This window comes from Schistocerca gregaria, chromosome 3 (assembly GCF_023897955.1).
Source record: "Schistocerca gregaria isolate iqSchGreg1 chromosome 3, iqSchGreg1.2, whole genome shotgun sequence".
In the NCBI taxonomy this organism is placed as follows: Eukaryota; Metazoa; Arthropoda; class Insecta; order Orthoptera; family Acrididae; genus Schistocerca; species Schistocerca gregaria.
In genome coordinates, this window is record NC_064922.1 from 568,868,223 (window position 1) to 568,880,592 (window position 12,370).

Consider the following 12,370-nt stretch of genomic DNA (forward strand, 5'->3'; position numbering starts at 1 on the left):
CCTGAAAGACTTCAGAAGCAGATTACGCCTATGAGCCTTCCATTTAAGTGAGTACTAATTCCGTGTAGTTGATCGACCGGGGAAATGAGATGTTGTATTTTCACACCGCCACATCTAGTCACATAAAACTCTGATTTGAGTAATGAAAGAGACCAAGAGCCATTTATTTGCCAATGTATAATATTTAACTAAGCATTGTAATTATGAATTTTGATGATTTAAAAGGGGAAATGAATCCAGCGCCACTGACGCGCCTAAGAAACTATAAACTTTGTTTAAATGTACAGAGATATATGGTTATTTTGTGGCATGTGAGACTAATATGTGTGAAAAACGCAGAGTGGTGAATGAATGAACATTTATACGTGATTTCTAAACTTTTCAAACGACTCAGGCTCTGTCATTGTTGTTGACCTAAGTCTTAACATGTTATATGTGTTTCAAACCCAAGCTCGTAATAATAGTATCAATTACTGTAAATTTGTGTTTGCTTTGGTAGTTGGATAATCTTAATCATTTACTTCTATGTGCCAAGTTTTTTCACAGAGACAAACGTGTCCGAGGTGTCATTGTGTAGGCAGAACAGTCGAGGCCGACGTTAACGTACTACTTATATTCCCCCTTGTAATATTTTTCAAACTCAGTTTTAAACTGGCCCTTCGGTACATTTTCAGTGTTAGTGACTTCCGGGAATTTCTTAGCAAACTTTACTTCTCAAGTCGCACATCGCTCGCACAAAGCCTCGCTGTTCCACAATGGTACGCGGCACTTTCTAAACGGTAACGGGAGCCACGCAAGTATATGTTTTTTTCGCTTCTCAGTCTGAAGCTTAATAATAATATTTACTTACAGAAAGCACATAGCAGTCCAGACAGATTAATTAGGGAAGACAGAGAATGATTCACAACTCTTAGGAAAGACGAATTAATGAACTTTCTAAGGACTGACATGCCGTATCAATTATGAAAACAAGTTTTAGGTAGTGTAGGTGCCCATCAGATCCAGCGCCCTACGGGAGTGTATCACAAACAAGCGGACGTGCGATGGTGAACTACTTTGGAGCATTGGGGTCCAAACATCATTTAATTATCAAACATTTATTTCCAAGAATTGTCCATTCACTGACTTTTTACCGGCGCTGCCTATGAGTGCTGAGCTCGCGCTGCATGAAGCCGCAAAGTAGCACGTTAGCACCAGGCGATGAATTTGCCGGCGCAGGCTATGGCGCTCACGGCGTCAGCTGCACTAGAGGCGCCACACGAAATTTTTGAGGTAAAAGTACAAGAACACTGAAACCCTTAACGCTGACACCATTCTAAGGATATATTTGACTTCAGTCAGTGGGTGAGTTGCTCTCTAACATGCATTCTTCTTGTGCAATTTACTGTCTTTCCTCCGCTCCTCCATCTGTGAATGTAGCAGGAAATGGTAGTAGGATGTATAATACCCGCGTATGTTAATTAGTTTAAATTCAATTTAATTGCAATTAATAGTCCACAGTCACTTAGACGTTCATACGTTTTTTATTATAGGTGGTATCATGAATGAGATGTAATTTTTCCATAGAGGAACGTCGTTTTTAAGTATTTCGAATTATCCCAAAGGTTTTATCTCATTGCTAACTGAAGTCCAGAATTAAGATACTTCACTACTGTCGCTTTGATTCTGTTGTCTATCATACGGTGTCGGGAAATGGCAGCAGTGGCACGTTCTCACGCCAGAAGTCCATGCGCTCACCAAGCCTGTCGTGCGCGAGCGAGAAGTTGGCCTGCATCAGCAGGTAGCTGCGGCTGCTCAGGTCGTACGGCTCCCACACCACGGGGTCCGCCTCAGGGGTGGGGTTCCTGTCGAGAGATGTTGTAGAGATATTCACAAGTACACTCTAAAGAACAAAACAGAAAACTCCTTATTATAATTGTGCATAGATAAGCCTAAATTACTGTACATATTCAAGCAATCTGGAAGCATAATTCACTGACACTGTACGTGCTCCAAGTTGATGTTAAAGGCTACTTCTGGCTTGTATATGTTTACGTTCAGGATTGAATCTGACCTGTCACAACATGTAGCAAATGCAGTTATTACTAATTCTATTTCCTTTATCACTGTGTATATCGAATCAGTTCTCCGAAGTGAAACAACGTATTTCGATTTCAGTATTCATTCAAAAATTGATTATCTTTAACGGAGTAAAAAACCACTTAAAATTAATTTTTTGTAAGAACACTGAGAAGTAGCATGAAAATGACATTTGAAAAATGAGAGACACCGTTGTGCAATTGGTAGTTCTAATGCAACCACTCAGTGGCGACAGGCAGAGGAACAATGATAATGAGCACAGGAAGAGTTATAGCCATATTGTAACAAAAATGTCAGCTAGTTTGAAACACCTGAAACCTAGGCTACTGGAAAAGGCCTTAAACGCCATTCACGATCTCATATCTCATGATCGTCCACTTCTCCTCCGGTAGGTTAATTTAGATGAACGTATCTTAGTGTAATGTTTAATCGTTACAACAGAAACTAACTTGGCGGTAATGACGGTCGTTTTTAACCGTTATCAGCAAGGAGCGGTGGCAACTAGAAGAATGTGTCAGATAACGACAAATCGACCCAATTAATGATGGCGAGAGGTCCCTACGATGACATAGACTCTAAAAACAACTAGTCCACGTCAAGTTTTACTACATAGCACTATATGTAACGAAACTGGTTTCGTTGTGCGCATTATAGAATTTACCTTCAGTCTCTCTTACATAATTTGAGAATGAACAAGAGAGATGCTTAATACCGGAAAAATAAAGTACTCAATTGAAATGTAGATAAATCTGAGACATCCCAATTGGGGGATGGAAGGTGTGAGTCTAATCAGCAGTCTTGCTCCATCAGTCGTCAGGTTTGTTGCAGTCAACCACGACTACGTCTCCTTCTCAGAGGAGTACTTGCATCCAAGCCTAAACTATTTATTGCATGTAGTCGGATCTTTAACTTAAACGACAGTTTTCAACATGGAAAGATCCCTCTGGTTCCACGAGAGTATAAAGGAAGAAGCCTATTTCAGGCCTTTTCCTCACATTTTTATCTTATTTTTATGCTTGATTTCCGTATGAGATTCTTCTGCTTCGTATAGTTTCCGATTCAATTTTTTTGCTAACTTAGCACTTGTATCGTGAGCTGATTACATACGTGATTATGGCTAAGACTGTGCCAATGTAGATAACGCATCCCTCTGTACAGAATGCAACATATCGTACCAAAGTAGCCGTTTCTCTTTAACTCATCTGGCTCTGGGACTACCGGAAATTATTTCCACTTCAGGTGGGCTTCAGGTGAAGCTGTAGAGGGATCAGCCATCAATGAAAGTGCTGTTTTCGCGGTAATAGACCGTATAAAGAGGCGAGCGATCTTTGCAGCTCTAATCCTGCCGAAATCCTGGACAATTGGACAGGACAGTCCAAGGAGCGTCTAGCGCTTTTAGTAGCAGAACGGAGCACTGGAGTGATGGGCCGAGAATTTCGCCTGATAGCGAACTGTCGGTGGAGTCTTCAACTGTCTTCAACTGTCAATTCCGGACGTTATGATCTTTCTTACCTCTGCCTTTTCATGGGAACGCATGGCGAAGCTCACACCAAAATTTCCAGAATTTTCTACAAGCGAGTTTGGCCATGACAGTGTGATGAACTCTGTTCTCGTTTCTGAAAACTAAAAGCGTATTGGTAAGTACATTATTAACTTGTTGGTGGGAATTTGTTAGCTGACTTTCAGATCCCTTTTTGGAGGAGCTCTTAGGCCCTGCCTGTGATTGGCTAGAAGAACTGCGCCGAGTACATTTCCGAGGTTTGAAGGAAAGCTTTCTAGAATTAGAGAAGTATTTTTACTCTGGACTCAACTTATGGTTCCACGTGTGTCCGTGTTTCCTAGAGTTCGGCCTCATGCCAGGTCGTCAGAGTTTAACACTGGACTTGCTTTGGACTTTTCCGCATCTGTGAAAGGTAATAATGCAGGTGCCTCGAAATCACAACATTCCGATCCACACTGACCACAACTGGCAGCCATTGTAGTACATGGCACAAAGACCCTTCATCAGCCAGCCCAGTCACAACAATGGTACGACCGCTATTCCAGTCTGCTTGCCAAAATTCTGAAGTCACGAGAGAGTGAGAGGGGAGAAGCTCATATCGATTTATGTTCTCAGCTTGTGCATCATACGTCCTACGCGCTTCACCAAGTTGTATGCATGTGTTCTATAATTTAATTTGCAATTTCAAGGGGATCTTTTTCCGTATTCAAATAATCACTCATATTTCGATTCTGTGTTGAGTCGATTCGCTGGTGTTCATATGTCTTGTGACGAGCTTGCTAATCCTCTTATTACTTGTTAATCTGTTGAGCACTCTTTTCTGACCCATACTGTTCATCGTAATTTTTTTCATTACTACACATTTTTATATCACCATTTCATTTCACAGTTTTTGTCGTTTTTGCGTATGAACGCCACTTCAATCGTAATTGTCCAGTATCATGTTCGTGTTGACTCAAGTAAGCATTCATTATTTTTTACTTTATTCTGTTGTAGTAACGTCGTTAGAAAGCTTTTTTTTTAAATCTCATCTTTGATGTACTTTGCTGAAATTTACGTTTTATAAATAAATTCCATATTTACTAGATCAAACTCTACGATGCTGTGATTAACAAAATAATTTATCCATTTGAGCGCCAAAGCCTTCCAACCACAAGTAATAGTAAGGGCCGCTGAAAAGTTCAGGAACTCATTCTATTTCGTTTACACGGTGGTAATATATCATTTCATACGATCGAGGATGAGAGCAATGTAGAGCTAGAGGTTGTGATCGCAGTACACCTGCTTTCTGCCAAAATTTAGCACTTCATGTCTCAACACATGTTCTATCATCGTTTCCCTTCTTCTAGCCACTGTTTTCTACTTTTTTGTAGATGACTTTATGGAAAACTCTTCATTTCTTATCTAATCAGTTTACTTAATCTTAAAACTTCTTTGTAACCACCACTCACACGCCTCTTTTTCTGTTTTTTCACAGTCGTTGACTCAATTCGATACAATGTTGCTTCCGACACATAGAATTTCAGAAATTTAATCCTGAAATTTAAGCCATTGTTTGATAATAATATGCTTCGTTTGGGCACGAAAGCCCTCTCTGGCCTTTCCAGTTGGTTTTTCTGTCCTTCTTGCTTCGTCCATCATCTGTTATTTCGTTTTCAGGATAGTACAGTTCCTCCACTTCATCTACTTCGGGGTCTCCTAAATTTGTGGAAATTTTCTCACTAATCTGGTTTCTGCTACCCTCTAACTTTTTCTTTCGTGTGCTCTCAATGAATGTTCTGCGCTCTGTTGTCTGTTCATTCCAGTGTGTCCGGTAAATTTTTCTCGCTATCACTACAAATGGGAATGTGATCAACGAATCCAGGATACAGCTGCAAAAGTACGAGCTCTATTCGGAAAGTAAGGAACGATAGGTTGCGAAATGGAAACCACAGTGAGAATCAGAACTGTTTTATTTTCAACAGTTAGCTACAACTTCGAACTACTTATCCCCATAGACGTTTGTGGTAGTGTTGTACCAACTTTCCTGTACCCTCGTTATAGAAGGCAGCCGCCAGTGCTTTCTGCCAACTACGCTGGCCCACAGCTCGTTATCTGTACCAAAATGTCTTCATAGCCACGGTTCATGTGAGCAGAGCTGAAACTCGGGCGGAGACATTTACGGGGTGTATTGTGGATAATTAAACATTTCCAATTAGAAACGGTGCAGGAGCATCTTCATTGCCCCTGCAGAATGCGGCTGAGAATTGCCTTGAAGAAGAAACCGCACGACAGTCGTGTAATTTGGCTGCATAGCTTCAGGCGAAATTTCTCATCAGGCCCTCGTACTTGGCGTGAGACACTATTGTTCTAGGTATCTTTATGTGCTCCCTGGGTGCTCAGAACTAAAAATAACGACGTAACGTGATCGACAGGCATACTAGAGACACTGCCCAACAAACCTGTGCAAAACTTAATAGGATTTTCACTGTGGTTTCCCTTTCACGGACGATCGCTCCTTGATTTCCGAATAACCCTCGTATTTTGTGCCCAATTTTATTCACATTACTTTAAAACTGCTGATATACACGTAATACTTTGGTCAGAGACTTGGCTCAAACGAAGTATTCCTACAACTTCCGTGAACCTAGATGGCTATATCTTTCTCAGGCACGACAGATGCAACAGACGAGGGGGGCGGAGTAGGGGCGTACATACGCTCTGATTTGTCACCGACAGTACTACAAACATCCGACAACAATGTAGATAAACAAGTGGAATATATGTTCATAGAGATCAAATCACTTAAGAGAAAGTGGTTAATATGTGTCCTTTACAAACCTCCTAAAGTAGGTGGGTTCGCCTGCTTCGAAACTGCCCTCTCTAGTCTCGAATCGTCATATGAACATGTAATTATAGCAGGTGACACTAACATTAATTTTCTGTGCAATAGTCCTTCCACTGGGAAATTTAAGAGGATGCTTTCTTCCTCAAATATGACGCTACTTCAGCTGGCACCTACTCATCACACGACTACCAGTCACACTTTCATTGATATATTCGCAACTAAATCTCCGAACAGAATAATCCGCACCTCTCAAATATCTGCGCCTGGCATGTCTGCCCATGACATCATTTCCATGACGTATTCACTAGAATGTCCTAGAAAGAAACAAAAACTGTCCACATACCGAGACCTCAAACGCATAAATTTGCCTGAACTCGAAACTGAGGCACAAGAAATTGTTTGGAGGATGACCTCTACTCCCCTCATGGACATAAACGACAAACTCCAGGATTTCACTAACAAAATTACTCAACTGTATGACAAATATGCTCCAATAAAGACCAGAAAAGTAAAAAGGCAGGCAACCTGCACCATGGCTGACTGATGAAGTAAAACAGCTCATGAATCTCAGAGATGCTGCACATCGAGCATACAAGGTACACCCTACACCTGAAAATCATGCTGTATACAAGCAGAAACGAAACAAAGTCAGTCAAGCGGCGAGAAACGCTAAGCTCAGACATGCCCGTACATTAGCTGACAATAGATGTAGACCAGCTATCCTGTGGAAAAATCTTCGTAGTCTCGGTTTAGGCAAAATAAAAGTTGCAGAAAATCACATGGTCCCAGCTGAAGAACTAAACCGATTCTTCACGTTACCTACAACCAAAATTGTACCGCAAAAAAAAAAAAAACAGAGAATCATTGATTACTTCATGGGGTTGAACGACTGTAGCAACGAAAAATTCTATCTACAGCACGTCACTTGCAGTACTGTCAAGAAAGCCATAATGCGGATTAGATCAGCATCTACTGGACATGATGGTATCACTATCCAGATGGTAAAACTTATTATTGACCAACTACTGCCCTCTATAACAGACATTTTCAGCGATACATTAATCACAAGTGTTTTCCCTGAGGCCTGGAAACTGGGACAAATTAAGCCACTGCCTAAAAGGACATAGCCACTGCACCCTCTGACTACCGCCCCATCTGCCTTCTTCCTGCACTATCAAAGGCCTTAGAATTTATAGTTCGTGACCAGCTCACCATCTACCTCACTACTAACAACCTACTAGACGAATACCAATCAGGTTTCCGTAAACATCGAAGCACAACATCTGCTCTGATAAAGGTGACAGATGACCTGAAACTTGCCATGGACAGACAAGAAGCGACTATCATTTGCTTCTTAGATTTCAGCAAAGCATTTGATACTGTCGACTTCGACATCTTACTGGCCAAACTTAGCGGTCTAAATTTCTCACCAAGTGCAGTGCAATGGTTTCGCTCATACATGACGTCTCGTCAGCAACGCGTCCTATCTGGGGATATAAAATCACAATGGCGGCAGGTAGTGTCAGGCGTCACCCAAGGCTCAGTATTAGGTCCTATACTCTTCTCTCTGTATGTCAACGATGTGTCATCGGTTCTGACCTATTGCAAATACCATATGTATGCTGATGACCTTCAGTTGTATCTAAGTGCGAAACCAAGCAATCTCAAGAAAGCTATTGAAAATTTCAATACTGACCTCGATGCACTGTCAGAACGGGGCACAGGACATAGGTCTAAAACTAAACCCGTCTAAAACCCAAGCGGTACTTGTTGGTCACTCTAAGCTCATTAGCCCAAAACATCGGGAATCCTTACCACCTCTTATCCTAAATGGAACAAATATTAACTTCTATCCCTCAGCAAAGAGTTTGGGAGTAATAATAGATGAAAATCTAAATTGGACAGAGCACGTAACTGCAGTGTGCAAAAAAGCATCAGAATCCCTTCATGTCCTACAAAAATATAAAAAAACTCTTCCCTTTCGATCTGAAAAAGAAATTAATACAAACGCTTATACTCCCAATCACTGACTACAGCGATATTATCCTACAAGGCCTCTCTCAGGAAAATTCCCGACGTCTAGAACTGGTCATGAATGCCTGCGTCCGCTATATCTGTGACGTTCGACTTTTTGATCACATTTCACCAGCATATGCAAAATTGTTCTTGCTGCGTGCAGACAAACGCAGACATTTCCATACACTCTGTCTCATCTACTGCCTTATAAATGTAAACTGTCCCTCATATCTCTCCTCGTCCCTAACGCTCATGTCGGAACAACATGACAGAAACACACGTTCCCATTATAATAAAATCCCCTCCGTTCCACTGCATCGCTGAGTCACTTCCTCCAAGTCCTTTACAGTAGCGGGAACCCGACTCTGGAATAACCTCCCTCGTTATGTTAGAGAACTTAAAAACATGTACAGCTTCAAAAAACAGTTATTGACGTATCTACTTAAGCAACAGTAATGCCTTCCTCTGTACATGAATGCACTTCACCTCATTACTTCCCTCTTTCCCCCTCCTTAAATCTATATTCCCCAAAACACGCTAAACTAGTAAACATCTACTTTACACACCAAGATATTATGTACATATGCTCAAACCTTCATTACTATTGCCAATCCTTCTCATGTTTGTCATTATTATTTGATTTTTTTACTATTATTATTATTGCTTATTATTGCTTTTATCATAATCTGTATGTATAGCACCTGCTGTAAATATACTGCCAGCATTTAATTTATTAAGTCTTAGTCATGTTTATCATTACATTTTTTTACTCTTATTATTATTGCTTTTATCATAATCTGTATGTATAGCACCTGTTGCAAAAATACTGCCACATTTACTTTATTAGGTCTTAGTCACTACTCTTTATTCATATTGTCACTAGAGTAAGCTAATATTCTCATTTAAACTATGGTCATGATGTAACTCTGATGTGTGAAATGCTGCATGTGTGGAACACTGATCCGATGTAAGAGAGGGCCTGATGGCCCTAATCTGATCAGGTTAAATAAATAAATAAACAAAAATAAAAATACGACTCGTTGGTCTGAGTCCTGCATGCCAATATTTTAATTATTATGTTCTGCTCCAAATTTCCTGTCCTAACTAATATTTACGTTGTATTCTCATTCCCAAACAATAACTAATCCCATAACTTTACGACAGAATCTCAGGTTATTTGACAGTTATCATGATCAGCGCATATTTTAGTTGTAAATCATATTACAGAAAGAAGAGATTTACCAAAAATCCTTGGTCAAGCAAGCCTATGTCCGTTAGTAGACACCAAGGAGGTGGACAGAATAGTTAGAAGGGATAATGCATATGGGAGCAGCTGCCCACAGAGCAATCACTGGAAGGTCAGCAAAGGTGCAAGTACACGGTAATCACTTCTGAGAAGGAGAAGAGGCAACAGGAAAAAAGCGCAGCTAACTCCTGTGTATAAAAGGGGAAAACAACGGACCCGGAAAACTACAGACCCGTGTCTTTGATATCGATTAGCTGTAGAATCTTGAACATAATCTTAGATCGAATATAATAAATTTCCTTGAAAGGGAAAAATCTCCTGTCCTCGAATCAGCCCTGTTTTAAAAAGCATCACTCGTGCGAAGCTCAGCATTGCCTTTTCTCACATGGGATACGCCGAACGATGGATGTAGGGCAACAGGCAGATATCATATTCCTACGTTTCTGTAAAAGCATTTGACATGGTGCCATAATGACGACTGTTAAGCATACTGAATGCGTTCGTAGGGATACGAGTGGCTCTAAAATTTAAGTAACACAACCCATTGTGTTCTCCTCGACGGCCAGTGTTCATCAGAGGCAAGGGTATCGTCAGAAGTGCCCTAGGGAAGTTTGCTGCTGTTAATTTTACATAAATGATCTGGCGAGCAGGGTAAGCAGCAGTCTGCGGCTGTTTGCTGGTGATGCAGTGGTGTATGAGAATGTGCTGTCACTAACTGGCTGTAGGATGATACAGAAGATTCAGGTAAGATTTCTGGTTGGTGTGAATAATGGCAGCTGCCTCCCAATGTATAAAAACGGAAGTTAATACAGATGAATCGATAAACAAACCTATAATGTTCGAATACAGTATTAGTGGTGTGCTGCTTGAAACAGTTACATCGATTAAACATCAAATGTGAATGGCCAACTTCGGTTTATTGGAAGAATTTTATGGAAGTGTAAAGGAGACCTCCATAGGACGCTAGTACGACCCATTGTTACATACTGTTCCCATGCCTGGGATCCGCATTCTCTCAGATTACAGGAAGACATCGAAGCTATTCTGAGGGGTGAGGGTGGGGGAGGAGTTGCATTGGGGGCTGCTATCTTTGTTACCGGTAGATTCGAACAACATGCAAGTATTACGGAGATGCTTCGGAAACCAAATGAGAATCATTGGCGGGAGGGCGATATGCAGAACGACTCTACTGCCATCAACGGCTATTTCGTGAAAGGATCATGAAGATAGATCGTAAGAAATCATGTAGATAGTCGTTTATCCTCGCTTGATTTGTGAATGGAACAGCAAAGGAAATAGCTGATAGCGGTAGTCTACCCTCCGCCACCCAGCGTACTGTGGCTTGCTGAGTATGTATGTAGATTCAGATACAGATTTGAAGGTAGACTCATCGTACAAAAGGTTAGACTAAGCAACCAGTGTATTAATTGGAAATAACTGGCGATACACTGAAACAGAATGTGCGAAAAGCCCAAAGATAATGAATGACGTCGGGTGCAGTAGTAATCGAGTAGAAACGATCCTAGAGAAGCGTGTAATATCAAATATCAAAGGAGTACCAAAGAAGTGTCCAAGCAGCAACCAGTCATTAAAGTTTGAAAGTTTATTGTCTTACCTCCTTGCCTAGGGACGCCAGACGAAAGTTGATGTAAAGCCCTGAATCAAAATTGCACAACGGATAACTGGGGAGACGAGCTTGAGGGCGCTACCTAGAGAGCGTGTTCTTTCTGTACGTTACTAGGCAAGGGGCTGGAGGGCTCACACGCTGATGTGTGGGTCCCTGCATTCTATCCCTTTTCTTTTAAATACATTCCTTTAACTTGACTTCTTTGTGATTTTTAAGGTATGTTAAAGAGAGAATACAGTTGATTTCCTATTTATTTTAAACATTATCACACGACTTTACACCGATAGCAGCAATTGTTTCAGTTTACAGATATTACAAATTTTCAATTTATAGCTCGGGTATATTATATACTAATCTGCACGCACATTTCTACAGGTACGACGGAATTGCGTTGGCCAAATGTATATCAGCAAAGTCTCTCAACATTTTACATAGGACATCCATTATGTGAGGAGGATAACGGGCAAACTAGGGACCAGATATATTAACACAGGGGGTCAAATTTCCTAAATTAACAAGATCATTCATTTCCTTACACAATCCGAAGCTTGAAATAAAAGAATTAGTAGAAATATTCAAATACCTCTCTTCCATGAGTGAACATTGAGACAGACGCCCTGAGGGCACGTCTGCTCACTTACCCGTCTTCTGTAACACTCCAAGAATATGGCGGGCACCCGAAGGTCTTCCTTGGCCCCGGTGGAGGGGGTGGTCGAACCACTTGGCCGTGACCAACCTCTCTACCACAAATCTTGTGACCCTGGAAAGTCTTTGCTTTTACTTGGCTGTGCTGTCTCTCTGATCCCCTAGCCAGGAGTAAGGTTGGCACTACTATACTACAGAACTACTTCCCAACAAAGATTTGGCCACGCTTTACGGAAAGGTGTGAGGAGGATTAGGAAAGTTCATATGCAGATTCACATCCACGTACAAGAAAGGCATTATACACGACACATATAAATACGTATTATGAAGCCTCACACATTTGTTTCCACCCGTTCACATGGGCTCTGTTGCACCCGCGGGCGGTCGCGTCGTGTAATAAAATTGGCTGCGCAGCCGCCTCTGTTTCTG

The 12,370-nt window shown here is 41.2% G+C and overlaps 1 protein-coding gene across 1 annotated transcript in view; it reads right to left on the bottom strand.

Annotated features, from left to right (window-relative positions):
* Positions 1–1,457: 1,457 nt before the first annotated feature.
* Positions 1,458–12,370, bottom strand: part of LOC126356218 (cholinesterase-like) — a 68,759-nt gene continuing 57,846 nt past the window's right edge. The window contains exon 10 of the mRNA XM_050007030.1: positions 1,458–1,844. Coding sequence (XP_049862987.1) covers positions 1,676–1,844 — 169 coding nt within the window. The 3' untranslated portion in view covers positions 1,458–1,675. The remainder of the gene's footprint in view (positions 1,845–12,370) is intronic.